General features: G+C 41.1%; 1 protein-coding gene across 1 annotated transcript; it reads left to right on the top strand.

Moving 5' to 3' along the window:
- The first annotated feature begins 3,664 nt into the window (after positions 1-3,664).
- Positions 3,665-16,567, top strand: plat (plasminogen activator, tissue). The gene is given in 16 exon segments (XM_018673644.2): positions 3,665-3,829; positions 9,533-9,620; positions 10,135-10,177; positions 10,491-10,625; positions 11,467-11,513; positions 11,515-11,578; positions 12,549-12,723; positions 13,016-13,107; positions 13,200-13,374; positions 13,487-13,572; positions 13,687-13,746; positions 13,844-14,048; positions 14,138-14,274; positions 14,534-14,674; positions 14,853-15,001; positions 15,118-16,567. Coding segments are annotated over 15 exon segments (1,743 nt in total). The 5' UTR covers positions 3,665-3,829; positions 9,533-9,557; the 3' UTR covers positions 15,289-16,567.
- Positions 16,568-16,705: the final 138 nt, after the last annotated feature.

The following is a 16,705-nucleotide window of genomic DNA, read 5'->3' as shown; positions in this document are numbered from 1 at the left end:
TCTTTGTTTACAAAATGGGAAAATGATCCAGTTACAATTCTAAAAAGAGGGTTTAATCAGTTTTCTGTCAGGTTCCACCCTATAGAAAAGAAACACATGAGGTCACTGGGACAAACTGAAGTATGTCCTGGGGGACAGTCTGTTTGTCCATGAAGTGGTGTAAAAGCTTACAAGAGCACAATTAATGTATTTACTGACACTACTACAGAGCCTCTGGTTCACACTATTGTGGGAATGGACATAATACACTTATCTCACTAATGGTTGGATCATCTTCCCAAAGGACAGCAGTCGCCCTCGAATCTGTTTTCATGACCTGACTATTTCTTCATGTCTCCTTGAATTACGTGACTTACATGACGTGACGCTTTTTTTCCCCTTTGAATCTTCCTCATCATATCATCTTTTTAAACAACTTTTCTGGCTGGATCTTTTTTTTTTTACCTATTACTTAATCTTATCAAAAGTACACACAAGGATGTTTTTTGTTCTGTTATCCAGATACTGTCTCCGATGGTTTGCCAACACTTTTCAGGTAGAGCTTCGTCATATGTACCAGATACTCAAATAAATTCCCATGAAAATTGAGATGTTCAGCAATGCCCCATTTCCTCAGAAGCTGAAATACTTGTCACACTTGCTCCTTGAATTACGTGACTTTTCTGGCTGGATCTTTTTTTATGTATTACTTACTCATAGTCTCATCAAAAATACACACAAGGATGTTTTTTGTTCTGTTATCCAGATATCCTTGCTTAAATCAAATACTTGTTTCAGTAATTAACATTATTTGCAGGGTAATTGTTGATCCAGCGGATGTTGTGTTTGCAATTGATGTACTTCAGAATTCCAGAGTACTTCAGTGATTTTCTTCATTTCATCATTTGCTTGTCTTGAATCATGTGGAGAACAAAACAACAAACTTCACCTTTTTCTCTTTGCTAAAGCACAGCTGACGTTTGCTGACGTGATGCTCGGTTGTGTAACACACACTTTATCAGATTGGGAATGTTTGTTGAAAAAAAGAAAACTTTCCTGTTTATACTGACAAATATGGTGCTGCTTCCGAATTGTTTCAGTGCAAAACGGAAAGATTGCTTCTTGGAGGTCAAGAAGAAATGGAGTTCATAATGAAAGACCTTTGTTGTCTTATTTTAGCCATGTAAACTGAACCTGTGGAAATGACTTGAATGTTGTCCTGATTACATATTATTACGCAAATGTTTATTTTCATCATATTCATTAACTGGCACTGTTACAACCACCATTTTGTCAGTTACACACATTAATAAAAATCATTTTTATACTCAACAAACTCTTTTGTTGAGGCATTATCTGTTGATGTTTTTAGTTAATGTGACTTGTTCATTAGGTTTTCATGCATACTGCTAAGCAAGCTAGCCATTACATTAGCCTTTTGAGGCTGATGTGTTGCTAATACAAAACTCTGTGATGGCTAATGCTACATTTACTCAGTGTTCACATGATAAAAAAACACATCATTCTGTGTTCATGCATTATTTCAAGGTGGTTAGCTAATCTTGCAGTGACACCACATTAATAGCCTAAATTAGCCTTGTTTGTTGTGCTAGGAAGAGTATTTGTAGTTCATTTCCAGCTGAAACCAGATACAAACGAACACTGTATAAAATCTGCAGAAATGATTGTAGGCCATGAGTGTTAAAACTTAATTTTATTGTGATGCAACTGCCAGCATTTGCAGTCTGCCAACAGTTTGTTAACAGGTATCTATGTCTTTTCATCAAATGGGAGGTATGATCAAGTCAAAAATTTTGTATATCTCTGACTGGCTGATGTGAACACTGGATTTTTCCTAATAGGCCTAACATGTAGCTTATTTGCATTGATCTATCACCCATAATACTTCAGATGGATAATACAACTAATTTGACATCTGATTTGTCATCCCTAGAGTTGAATGTGTTGTCCCCTGCTATTTTCATAGCAGACAGGAAACTCTGAGTTGTGTCCCTGCTCAGACTTCACCAAGACAGATTCTGTATACTCATACGTGGCACTCTGTTTATGGATATGGTGAGTATGAGACCAAGGATTGAGACCCAGACATTAAAAAAGTAAACAAAAATAGTTTATCTAGTTTCTGTAATTCTCCCTACAACATACAAATGCCTTTAACTGCAATCATTGCATAATGTAAACAATGAGCAGTAAAATTGAGGATAATTGAAATGCTTTTTAAATCATTCAACACAAGAGAGGAGGTGTGCACTCAGCTGTGTTTAATAAATCTGGAAGTCTGTGGTAAATGAAAATAGAGAATAACTCAGAATATGGCCCCTGGCTGTGTTAGAGGAATCTGATGTAGGCTAATGCATAACTGTAAGCTTGAGTCATCAATGTAATCTACATAAAGTGACCTCCACAACCCAAAATGTGTGTGTATATGTGTTTGTGTGTGATTTTCCCCATCAAGTGGTGGGAGTGTGCTCTAATCTAACACAGATGGAAACAAATAGGACAGACGCCAAGCTAACTATCCCCAACCATTACATCCTCAAGCGTTGCATTCTCAGCTATTTAATGAGGAGTTAACAAACAATAAAAACAATGAACACAAATTATCCAATGCAAATAAAGTCACTGTTGCTCTCACAAAAATTGGTGCTATTCTTGAGGCTAAGTGACTGATTTCCTGAGGAAGGGATGGGTTGAATAAAGAGAAGAGTGGTTGTGACAAATGACTCCTGGTGCCAAATGGTTAACCGCTCCGATATAGTGTCACCCACAGCTCATTAAAGGCTGCCAGAGGGCGCTGAGAGTGTGAAAAATCTATAATATGCCAATGTCACTCAGCACCTATCAGACTCATTTTATAAGCTCCAGTAGCTAGACTAGAAGTAGATCACCTACAAATGACTGAAAATCAAGCTCTGAACACTTGACAACACAATACCTGATGAAACTGCACCTTTTGCAGATAGCATTTACTGTATTTGTAGGCTACATGTAGTGCATTATACCATATATAGTACTTACAGTATAGTTATTTTTTATGTTGTTGTATAGTAGACAAAATGCAGTATTCCTGTTTTATTACCTGCATGAGATCAATAAAGTTAATCTTATCTTAATAATGCCAACATTATGCTTCACACAAATGTTTCTTACTTTATCTGTCAACTAACTTGTCAGTTACTCAGATAATAATTTCAGCTGTAGCATTGCCTACTCATTGGTTTCCTTGTATCTTGGGAAATAATGAAACTGGTTGGAGTCAACTGGAGCCAAACAGGAAGTTTTTGCCCTGACAGCAATAGTTAATTTGTACTTAGACAACTATATATTTAAATATGATGATATGATTTTCTCACAGGTGTTCAAAACCAGCATTATATAAACACGGACTACTAGGTGTTAAATCCCTGCAAGATTTTGAATTCCACAGTCTGTTTAATGAAGCTTTTATTTGTCGCTGTCGTGTGCATACGGGTGTGTCAGCGACAGACGTGGAGGAGAATATGATAGCTGAAGGACATTTGTTCATTTCAAACTAAAATGAGTGATTTGCCCTCTCAATCTCCTGGGGCCCTCTGGACCGTTTCGGCACCACCCATGAGGCTGCATCATCACCATCATCATCATCATCCGGCCCGGCCAGCTACGCTTTCCCCGCTGAGGTCACAGACAACAGCCCTCCCCCCGTCCCTGCATACACCGGCAAACTGAAGCCATAAAAGCTGGGAGCAGAGACAGAGCCAACTCAGTCCGAGCGACTTATTCTAAAGACACTGACAAGACCGCTGCAAAACATACCGAGAAGTTGCCGTTTCAGAAGATTTCATATCCGGTAAGCGCATTTTCCTTTTCTAAGTTTTACTCGGATGCTCTCGCGATACAGATCTGACCAGACTGTGCACTTTGCTGCAGTTATCTCCTGATGTGACAAGGTTTCGCTCTGAATCGTGCCATTAGAGCATCATTATTATCTGACGTTGTGGAGCTCATAAGATGGGGGTAGATAATGACACTGTTCTGAACATTTTACATAATTGTTATTTGATGTGTCAAGGAGAAATAGATGAAATTTGTTTTTCAAGATTCCTCTCAAAGACTACACACACTTATATTGACATATTGCCTTTGTAACGATAGTCTAATCAACTTTAAGGGTACCTGTTAAATATTTCTTTAAATACTTTTTATCTAATATATGTGATAATCAAATGTGATTGGATAATGATATTGGAGTTGTCTTGAAATACAGTTCTCTCGTCTTATTTAATGCTAACTGGCAAAATCTAATTCAAATCTTTGTCAGTGTGATGTAAGATCAGTAATACAGAGAGAAAGATACAGACATTAGTCTTACTGTACTTAGTAACCTGCAACTCTGTGTAATAAACATCTTAGCAGACACTGGGGATTGCGGCTAGTAAATTTTAAACTGCAGGATTACAGTGGTATTCATTTTTGCAACTGTTTTCACATAAACTGGTGAAACTGTATGATGCTGGGTTACCCTGTGCTTGCTTATTCATGTGGCATCCCAACTGTTGCTCACTCTGACTTCAGCAGCGCTCATTATTTACCTCCCTCCATCCACATCCACCTGTTTAATCTGGTGAGAATGCGCTACAAATTCCCCCACGGTAAAGCACACATTCAGTTTTAATCCTCAAACACTTCTCGGAGACTGAATTTGACTCATCGAGATTATTTCATACACAACATCACAAAGCGTTCCTTGTTTGCCTCCTTTAAATGTTACAAAAACTTGGAGATCTTGTGCTGAGCTGCTGGACTCAGTGTGTGTACATTATCGAGGAAAAACCCTACCACGATACTGTGATTCTCAGCGTGTGTGTGCGTGTGTACGGTGTGTGTATGTTTATCTGTGTACCACTCAGGCCAAGCTCTGCACAGGATCATGCAGTCTCTTATCAAGTTAATGGTGATAATTGCGTCTGAGCTCGCATTTTGGGAATTCTCCTCCCTAACATCAGTCATCGCTGAGGCTCTCCATCACACTGATACTCTGTGTACTGTTGCGTGTTGAGAGAAAGTTTGTATCCATTATCTGCACTCCCTGCAGTTTGGTCAGCTGGCTTTGTACCTAACATGAATATTTGTGACTCACGGGATCAAGTGTTTTGGTCTTAAAGCTGTTTACGGGTAGGTCAGACAGAGGATAGTGCTGGATCAGACTGATGGGAACAATAGCCAGAGGATGTCTCTGAATCCCTCGAGAATGTATAATCAAATACTAGGCTGCAATTAAGCTTGAATCCAGACAAAACTCCTCTTTCACATCTCTACTCTTTGGGGGTTTTATGTTCATCTAATAGTTCCAGCTCTGGTTGTAAATCCCATCAATGCCTCCATATGTGTGCCTTCCTCCATCTGTCTCTGTGCAGTCCTGGAAGTCGGAATGACTCAGGACTACTCACCCTCTTTCTGCTGACCTCTGGGATTTGATTTCATCTCCCTCCTCTCCTTCTTTTTACCCTTCTCCCCTTTCTCTCTCCCTACATTGTCTCAGTTCCATTATCTGCTCATTACTAATGTCAGCACCTTCTTCTTTTGGCTGTGCTAGTTTGTGTTTCTTTCTGATAAGGAGCTCAAGGCTTCATATTGTGCACAGAAGGAAGCTGGAGGGTAACAATATAGCTCTGTGTTCTGCGGGGCTTTACAGAGCCAGATCACAGCTGGTTCACTGAAGCTTGACTGAAAAATCCCAGAGTAAAGAATGCATAATGCCGTCTAAGTAGCTTAGTCATCAACATGACAACACATGCTGTAACACATCAACAGCAAACATGCCAGGCACATGCAAACCTCCTAAATGAAGGGACAACACCTAAACTGAAGCCATTGTGAAAGCTGTTGTGAACGGTTGAATACAGGTTTAGGGATCCCGGCAGGTCAAACCAGTTCAAAACATGCTATGATGTTAAGATGCGTTACCGGAAACTGACAGGACAATGGGAATACTGTTCGCAATTCCAATCCCACAAATGTTGAGCTCTCTAAGAAATATCGTTAAGAAACTAAGTTCAGTGCCAAAGTAAATAGGGCTATAAAAGTACTACAATGCTCACAGTAAAGGTGTTTCCTGTACCATTTCCGTCCCTGTGGCCAGTCCAATCACTTTAAGAGCTTTATTAAGTAGCACTTCCGACATTTGCATGTAGGGGAGACAGGAAGCGTGATCTCAGAGATGCTTTGAGATGCTGCACAGAGAACCATAATTTTGAACTTCACAGGCACATGCAACTATGTCCCCTGCACGCAGCCCAACCACTCTCACTGTTTTAGGCTTTTGACATTTTGGCCTTGTTACTGGAAGACAAAAATTTCTCACCTCCAACCTTCACAGCCTCAGCGCACCATCATCATTACACATCCTCGCTAATGGTCCGGTTAACTCACTGCTAAAATGTCAAAGATTGTGGTCAGCACTTAACACCCAGTTCCTTTGAATACACTGAAAGTACACATGAATAGGAAATGAATAATCTTGGCGCAAAACCATTTACTTTCAGCTCTGGGCATTAATTTCTTCTGTGTGATTGTGTGTTTGTGTTTCTGCTTTATTATCTTGGATGGATCTAAACTGGATGCACTAAGTTGGTGCATTTTTAAAACAGTTTGGAAGCTGCTGCTGAGTCATTGTCTGGCTGCGGCTACGCTAAGATGTTTTCACTTCTTCCATTCATATTTGACCTACAAACCAGGGGAACTACACTCTCCTCAGGCTGCATACTTGGCTGTGCACGTTTCAACTAATACCAGATTGGGTGTAACTGACAAATGCTTTAACCCTATTAATCCCAGCGGGACACCTGCATCCTGCTTCACTTCTTAACTTATTTTTAACTTACTGCTGGATCTTATGGTCAGTCAGCATATCAGCAGCTCTGGTCCTTATGAGCAAAATAAGCTGTCAAAGTCAAGTCACGTCAAAGTCTGGTTGTATCTCATTCTCATTAATGGGAGAAGTAGATGCATGGAGTGCCCTGAAGAGTTTCTTATGTTTTACATTGGTTATGGTGATCTTGACCTTTGACCACATGCAGTCAGAAGGGTTAATAACATAGTCTGACTTGAGTAAAACCTGAATTGAAGATGTTTTTTGTTGCATTGAATCCGTTTTTGTAGGTTTTATTTACTGGTTATGAGGTTGCTGTAGCCACAGTTTTGCTTTGTATCCTGTAAATGAGACTTTGTCATTTTGTGTGTTTATGTCTGTTTATGCGTATTAACTGTTAGAAGACAGACCACAGAAACAGTTGAAAATCAGGCCAGTTGCATTGTGGGATTGTTACAAGAGCAATGATGATGGCTCGCAAAACAGGGCTTCTCCATCTCAGATACCGCAGACTTTTAAAAGGGTGGGATACACATATGTTCATGTCTGATGTGTGCATATTGGCGAGTGTTTTTGTGCATGTGTGTGTAGATATCTGTGCATGTTTCCGAAATGCATGGGGCCCACTCTGGCAGGAAACACATGTTTTTAGCTGACAGGGTTGGAAAGAGGGGCGACCGAACGGAGCTGAACAGCTGCACAAAGGAAACAAAAAGGAAACTAGTGTGTTGTTGTCACCCTGCCAGTGAGGCTCAGTTGGGGGGTAAAAGCGCAGGACAACAGGGTTTCCATTTGTCTGAGGCAAGGATAGCTTTCAAGGGAGCAGTCCTCTTAATGGTGAGTGTGTGTGAATGCGTGTGTGTGCCTGTGTTTTAAAGGTGAAATATTGAGAGGGAGTTTTTGTTCCAGTGAACAATGAGCAGCGTGAACAGTAAATCTTTGTGCAGGGGTGTTGATTAGCTCCACGTTCCTGAGCACTTTGTGTATGTGTGTTAGAGTATGTATAACTGTGTGTGTGTGTGTGTGTGTGTGTGTGTGTGTAGTTTCCAGTGATGCTGTTGATATATTAAAAACACAGCGCTGTTTTCTATCAACTCCAACGCCAACTGCAGAAGGTGAGTCAGGGGAGAACCAGCCAACAAAGAGGAGAGAGTATAAAAACGTGCCCAAGAATAGAAGTGTCAGTGCAGGCATGCATGCAGATGGTTATTGGTTCTATGTCTGGTTCCTTGCATGCATGTGTCTGTAGAAGTTTCTTACAGTTTTTTTTTTTATAGCAGCTTGGAATTTCTTTATATTTAGGTAATTTTTAACATTACAGTGCTGATTATGTGCAACTTTTTTCTTCCTCTCTTTCCCATTTTCCCTCTCTACTCCCTTTTCTGCCCCCCTAACCCCCCCTTCTTCTTTTGTGACTCATGTTTACTCACACTTGACCTGAGGAGCAACAAGCGCTCTCTCCTCTAACCCTCCTCCTCTTCTTCATAATTTTACTCCTTTATACCAGAGAAGAGGAACAAGTCTGATAACAAGATGTTTTTATGGAAGTATAGAAGGGAAATATGAGTTTAGTTACTTTTTCTTGCTCCAGGCTTTCCCTTACGTTTCCTCCTCCTTCCCTTTTAAGTCCTGACTCACTTCATCCTCCTACAGCTGCTGCTTTTCTCTGTTAGAGAGGGAATGCTGCCAGTGTGGTGCAGAAACTTTATGCTGTGTGTGCTGCCTTTCATCACTCCAGGATTGTCCAGATTGTGCTGTTTGATGTGGTGGTCAGCGTCCCATTTTTGGCATAAATATAGTCTGCTTCCTGTTTATTCCCTGTGAGAAAGAAAACAGATGAGTTATGATAACTGGATTGGTTTCATGGTATGCAAAGGAGTGGGCTTGTAGGAGGAATGTGACAAGAAAACAAGGGAAATCAAGGGAAAAAAAATACACAGAACAAACTTGTTGAACTAATTCACCCATGAGACTATCCTGCACAGGCTGTTTAAACTTCCCATCAACGTGACTTCAAGAAACTAGAAATGACCCCCAGTTTCCCACAAGCACCCCACCTTGCCCACCCTTTCCTCCCTAATGACCTCCTTCACCCCAAAGGGAGAGTTACACAGGCAGGCGCAGGGATGGAGGAAGGAAGCTGAGTAGCTAAACAGCATAGGTGGGAGACCAGAGGACCAATGTCCATAATTTTCCTGCCATTGTTGGCTCATTATTGATGACAAATTCATGACAAAAGATCTACACAGATAGACACAATGAAATCCCTGTTTGGGTTTCCTCAAGTTAGTCAGTCACCACACTGTAGATGGTTGCCAATGTTTTCACCTTGTGTGTGTGTGTGTGTGTATATGTGTCAGTGGTGATAAATTATGTCATGATGAGCAAAGAACAGATGAAGAGATAGGAGGAAATAAATGATCAATGTTCTCATTATTCACAGTTTGATCATTTATATCTTTATGTTACAGTACACATTACGTGGCCAGAATCCAAAACACTGTTCGAAGTGCGTAATAATGCTTAATGAGAGACTATTGTTACTGATCTGTGCAGCTTTAGTAGAATGTATTAAAGACCAGTTTAATTATTATGATTCTGGTCTTTGTCTTTGCTTTTTTCCATACACAGATTCTCAGTTCTTACATATGTATTAAATATGCATTTATATTCTTCTTCCAGCAAACTGAAGACCACTTGAGCAACCATGATGAGATCACTTGGACTATTAATTCTCCTTTCTGCTCTCTGCTGCTGCCTAGCGGACAATGTAAGTACTGCACCAATGTCATGAGGGGAGCGGTGCTGCAGCCCATTAACTACAGATTCTCCATACTTAACATGGGCTTTCCTTAATACATTTGAATTCTTGTGGTTTATAATCCATCTCAGCAAACATTTAGTCTGTTTGATATTTCTGGATTTGCTGCATGTTTTTAGCACTGACTAGTTTAAAAAAAAAAAAAACAAACCCAAAACAAAACATCATGTGTTCAAGAGCTTGTCCAAAATGTCCAAACTCCAGCCAACCTTTAAATCTTGGATACTAGAGCTCTACTGTGCTGTGTGTACCAACAAGTGATGTTTGACTAAAACTAAATGTTGATTCTGATGTATTATCTGCTGCATGTGAAGAAAGTTTCAGGCCTCTGCAAGTTTATTTTCACAGTATCCCTGCAGAAATTAAATAAAAACACTGGCTGCCTCGGTTGGAAACCAGCACCATGCAACCAGTACCCATCCGTTGCTGCTCTGTGTTTAACTTGAACTCCTCTCTGTCACAGGTGGAGCTGCTCCGCACTAAGAGAGGGACTCGTTTTTACAGAGGTGAGCCTAACAGGCAGCCAGCTAGACGGACGCTTTTGATTGTTCATGTCCAGAAGTCTTCACCTTCCTTTGACACGTCCTGTGAGCCCCATCACACTCTGTCTTTTCTTTCCTAATATCACCATCACCACCCTCACCATCTGCATGCTCTTTTACTTCTCTGTAGTCATTCATTTGTGTGTGTTCCTCTCAGTTTTCATGTTTGTAATTCCTTTTATATGTGACAATGATTCCGTTTTTTTCTGTGTGTCTTCCTGTTTGATCGGCTGTATACTTATAACTGTTTGTGTTTGTGTGTGTGTGTTTTCCTCAGTACGTTGTGTGGATAGTGAGACGTCTGCAGTGCGTAGTTATGGGGACACTTGGCTGCGATGGAGGGGACAGCGTGTGGAGTATTGCCGTTGTGCATTAGGAGGACGAGAGCATTGTCATATTGTGCCCGTCATCAGTGAGTTTGATATGAATGCACAGACACACAAACACATGTGAACTGGCTGATTTACTTTGTCTTACTTTCCTATCAGATGTTTTCATTTGCAATGAGCAGAATATAATTTTCTGTTTGTTAATTTGTCTGCCAGTGCTTGCCTGCCCTCACTAACCTCTCTGTCTGTCATTACAACCTAAGTTTACCTCCAACTTGCTGCGACAACTTCAGATGATTATTTTATTTTTTTGGGCTTTCCCCGCTCATCTGTCCAAATCCCTGTTATTTCAGTGCATCCAAACGAAGAGCCGTTGGGTTTTCTGTGTTTTTAGGTGGGCGTAGTTTAGTCTGAAACACTTGTGCCAGACCATCCCTCATGCGCACTTTCACCCCCACTGACGAATTCTGTGAAGCATGATTGCCCCCTCCCAAATTGCAACCACATTTTCAGTCTGTGCAGTCTGTGAGCTCATGCCGCTGGCAACGAGTGGGGTTCTGTTATTGTGGAGCCTAGCTTTTAGGAAATGTTGAAATAATAAATGACAAACTGGGCTGGTGATGGCATAAAACCAGCTCTTCTCTAGAAAGAAACCCTCGGCATGATGTGATATTTTTAAAGTGCAAGCGATGAGGATGTTTGCAAGTCAGGATGAACCATGCACACAGGCCTCACTACGACGTACTACTCAGTGTTTCTACGTCAAATGTGGCATACGAGGCTAAAAACCACAAATGTAATTCTCTGTTTACACAAGTGGTCACGGCCAATCAATCACGTTCTGATTCTTCCAAGTGTTTGTGGGTTGAAGAACTAGATGACCCATGATGACTGACTAACTGGCTCTCTGTCTGCCTTTTCCAGATTGCTACGTGTCTCAGTGTTATAACGGAGGAACCTGTAAAGAGGCCTGTGTACACCTCTGACTACATTTGCCAGTGTCCTGCAGGCTTCAGTGGGACTCAGTGTGAGATCAGTAAGTAAACAACAAACTCTTTCATTTGGGCCAATTTAGTCAAAAAGCGTTGTTTCTGCAAAATGTGAGCAAATTGTGAAACATGAATGTTTGAATTCAGTATTTAAAATTTTCTTTTGTTCATCCAAAACCTAAATATTCAATTTACAATAATGCAAAACAGAGAAAAGCTTCAAATCCTCACAATAGAGAAGCTAGAGCCAGAGAATAGTTGCATATTAATTTTCAGTTGATTGACTGATCACGTCAACTCTACTTTAAACTCCTGTGTGTTCTTCCTGTGCTGCAACAGATTCACCCTGTTCCACCATATTCCATTATGTCTATTACTCACATGTGTTTCACTTTAAAAGCAACAGTAAACCCAGCCATGTCCATAACAGGCTGTCCAACACTGATTAAAATATTCTACAAACTTTTTAGTGAGTCTTGATAAGGTCACAGTCTGACTGTGTGACTCATACAGAGGTGTCATGGGCCTGTGGTTTGGAGAGGAGAAGAAAGGATCATAAACAATGGAAAGACATTCTGGGATATGAATGTTTGTGTTTCTGCGGGCGACTTTAGGTGCACCCCACCCTCCCAGTGGGATAATTACGCGAACCCCAGTGGTCACAGCCAAGTGATTTCAACGAAAGAGTAATGAGTGACGTTGGCCAGACTCTATAAATCTGATTGCATTTACGATCATCATAGTTTATGTTTGGTCACTTTTTTAAACCACTAATTGGAAAACTACGATGTAAATGCTATTCGGAGGCAAGTCGTGAGTTTAATGTCTTACATAAGAAATAACAATGTTTTCATAATTTAATTTTCATATTTTGGATGTCTTAAGTTTTTCCAGATCCAATAAATGTGTTTTAATACTTAAGAATAAGTGAACTATGTCAGTTATTAGAGTGACATCAGTCTCATATATAAGTAGGCGACACTATGTTCAGTTCAACTTTGTCTCTTTTTCCAACAGACACCAATGAGAAGTGTATTGTGGGGCAGGGTGAAGGGTACCGTGGGACATGGAGTATCAGCCACTCAGGAGCAGAGTGCATCAACTGGAACTCGACATCTCTGCATGGAAGGCGGTTCACAGCTAGAAAAATTGACGCCAACAGTCTTGGACTGGGCAATCACAACTTCTGCAGGTGTGTGACCAGTGTAATCTGTTTAGGCCTGGAGCATCTGTAGGAATAAACTGCCAATTCATTGTGTCCTTGCAGTTAAATCAAGGGTTCTGACCCTACAGCATTAAACAGTAGTTTTCCAAAAGCAGGACTCACAGACAAAATAGTTTTAAGATCTGGAGTGACAGGTGACTTGGTGACTTGTCAGGGACAAAAGGTGTAAAAATTGTTTTTGGAACGTGTTTGTTCATCATTTATGTGACCCATGAACATATTTACTCATTGTCCCTGCCTTCCTTTTTTTCCCCCTCAGGAACCCAGACAATGACAGCACGCCCTGGTGTTACACCTATAAAGGCACTCAGATCATTTGGGAGTTCTGCTCTTTGTCCAAATGTCCAGAAGGTACAGCAAATATTCATTAAGCTGAAATGTTAACAATTAAACACTTTAACTGGTTTAATACTGATACACTTTCTCTGTGTGTTTTGGAGCAGACAAGTACCAAGAGTGTGTTCAGGGCTCTGGTCAGAACTACAGAGGCACAAAATCTGTCACTAAGAGCGGCTCTCGCTGTCTCTCGTGGGACTCTCCTGCTGTCAAGCGTAAACTCAACAATGCCTGGAGGTCTGATGCATTAGAGCTGGGGCTGGGCAGCCACAGCTTCTGCAGGTAGAGATTCCAGCACACACAGTGTGATAAAAACTGACACACACGAGAGGTTCCCTTTTGCATTTAGAGAGATCAAAATAACTCAGGTTTTAATTGCATTTCTTCTTCCCAGGAATCCAGATGGTGATGCCGGTCCATGGTGTCACACCTACAAGAACATGCAGCTGACCTGGGAGCTGTGTGACATACCTAAATGCCGTGAGTTCCCTTATGTCCATGGTTTAATTTTGCAGCAGTGTATAAAAGTCATCAGCTACCTTTTAGAAGAGGAGGAACTACAAGTGTGCTAACAGACTGTCACCTCTTTTTTAGAGAGACGTATCATCACCACTCTTGGCCCTCGTGCCCCGACCACTAACAACAACAACAGAGGTAGGGCATCCTCACATCCAATGAAAATCACCCAGAGTCTGTTTCCTATGATGTGTGTTATTGTTAACAATCATTGTGCAACTTGTCCTCTCTGTAGCAACATGCGGCCAGCGTTTAGATAACTCGCTGAATCGCCCAGCGTTCCGCATATTTGGAGGCAGACAGAGCGACATCACGGACCAGCCCTGGCAGGCGGCCATTAACGTTTACCAGCCCCGTCGCAGACAGCATTTCCACCGATGTGGAGGGGTCCTCATCGACTCCTGCTGGGTCCTGTCTGCTGCACACTGCTTTGAGGAAAAGTAGGAGAGACTCACATCCTTCCCCTTAAGCACACATAATTTAAGATGTTCATCATGCAACACTCTAACACATTCCCTGTCTTCTTCAGAGATAAAGCTGATAGATTGGAAGTGATTTTGGGAAGAACGTTTCGGAAACAGAATTCCAGCAGCGAGCAGATTTTCAAGGTTGAGAAGTATTGGATCCATGAGAAATTTGACAATGAAACGTTTGATAATGACATCGGTGAGTGAACATTTCAAGACACAATAATCACAATCTTTCATTCTTTTTTCTGTTTTTGCATATAATATAATGTGGCAAACTATAAAGTGAATAGTGAAAATTGAATGAAACATTTTAGTTGCCATGTTTTCCCCCAGCAGTGATGATATGGAACCTTAAGTGGGCACCAAATGCTTGTTGAAACTTTTACCCACGGTTGTCATCCCACGTTTTCCCAGTGCATTACCCTGACTTTCCTGTGGTCACTTTCCACTTGCAGCTCTCTTGAAGCTGAAGACGGATGTTGGTATCTGTGCTGTAAACTCTCCGGAGGTTCTTCCGGCGTGTCTGCCCGAACCTGGTCTGGTGCTGCCCAGCTGGACTGAGTGTGAGATCTCAGGTTATGGAAGAGACAAAGAATGTGAGCAAACATCCCAGCGACATTCTCAAATTTTGCATGGCTGCTGCTGTGTTGCAAATGTAGCTAACAAGCAAGTTGGATGAGATTTAGTTGACTGATCAGCAGAGGGCAGTATAAGGAAGGATTTGTTTTTTGGACATGAGATGCTGAAGTATTCATTTAAACCATTTCTCTACAGTTTCTGCAGAGTACTCAGAGCGTGTTAAGAGAGGTTATGTCCGCCTGTGGCCCAATGAGCGCTGCGTCCCAGAAGTGCTGTCCGGACGCCCAATTACCCCCAACATGCTCTGTGCAGGTGACACCCGAGGCCTTGACGACGCCTGCAAGGTGGGAACGCCTGATTTTTCCACTTAACCTCCTCATTAAATCAGTGCTGATAATATTACTCAATCTAATTTTCGTCCCTCCTTCTCTCCATTTCTCCTCTTGATCTTCACCTGCAGGGCGACTCTGGCGGCCCGCTCGTCTGTCGGAACAATGACAGGATGACTCTGATGGGTGTGATCAGCTGGGGCGACGGGTGCGGGCAGAGGGATAAGCCTGGGGTCTACACCCGAGTCACCAATTACATCAGCTGGATCAATGGCAAAATTAAGGCAAACCCAGTACTCTAAAGTAAGAGAGACTGCGAAGAAGGTGTTGTTGGATAACCCTAACCCATAAATACAATGGGAAAACCAGCAAAGGCAGATGTGTTTATCATTGAGAAGATAGACAGAGAGGTCCACAGGACTCTTGTTTAAACTGACGGAGGTCTTAAACCAGCAGGAACACTCCACTACAGAGATGCACAAGAAGGACCTTAGTCATGAGTTTTAATGCTCGATGTAGCTCCATGTTCTTCAGTTCTCTGTTCCTCACTTTGTCAAATGGGATGGTATATGTGGACAGAAACACAGACCAGACTCTATTTTTCCTCCTTCTGGGCCATCTTTATCACAATAATATTTTTTAAAAAATCTTTTAATGCATACAAAGTTTTCATGTGTTTTCTCTGCATTGCCTCCAACAAACTGGAAAAAACAGGAAATATCAGTGTAGTCTTCCTCTATCTGTGGCCGGTTTTATGCTACAAAGACGTCACAGTGGTAGAGTTCAGGTCAGTAGCACTTTTAATCCAGAAGAATACTCAGTCAACACAGGCATTTACTTTGCACAGTCCAGTAAGTCATAGGAATGTTTTTGCTACTCCAAAGGGGCATTTTTTAGAAGGTTTCATGCAAAGATTATGTTACAGGCTCGTCTTCTAGATATAAGGTGATGTTGGCTTAATTAGTTTTAATGCAAAATGTTCATGCGTTTGCTACTTTGGGGCTTGAGGTGCTCCAGAACGCCTCACTCAAACCACAAAACGTATCTGCTGGTTCAGATTCAGCTCGTTTTTGCAGCTTTCTCTGCTCTTGCTCGCTGCTGTCTTGGAGATGGGAGTAGCTCTGAACCTCTGAAACTCTGAACTCTGTTTAACAAACTCATGTCTTGTTCCTTAAGCTTTGTTATAGAGGGCGGGCTAAATCTCACCTGTTCTCAATTTTTTTTGTACCACAGCACTTCTCCACCAGACACCTGGGTTGAGCCCAGTATGTATATAACATTTTAACATGTCTGATTATTGATTTTATATTGAAAATGACTGGGGACTGGTTTTTCTGTTCTACATTAAAATGCTTATTGACTGCAAAGCTTAACAAACTCACTTTGATGTGTGATAGACTCTCAAAGACATTGGATTTTAGATGTTTTGGGCTAAGTTAATATTTATGTGTATTTTAAATTGCTTTGTAGAATCTTTAATATGTTATGTATGTGTACTGTAGCTTGATAATTTATTGTCACTGTCATTATAACCACATTTTACAACATACTCTTTTGTCAATAAATAATATTTGGAATAAATCTGTTTATGCGTCATGCTTTTTGACCTTGTTGTGGCATTTTTATTGTCCTCAGTAAATCACTGATGAATTAGTTTCACCACGACAGCTTAAGGATTACTGAGGTAAAAGTGATACTTTTTACAGTTTATCAGCCTCT

The sequence above is a fragment of the Lates calcarifer genome, linkage group LG13 (genome assembly GCF_001640805.2).
Source record: "Lates calcarifer isolate ASB-BC8 linkage group LG13, TLL_Latcal_v3, whole genome shotgun sequence".
NCBI lineage: Eukaryota > Metazoa > Chordata > Actinopteri > Centropomidae > Lates > Lates calcarifer.
Note: the sequence above shows the minus strand (reverse complement) of the source record. Positions and strands in the feature narration are given on the sequence as shown.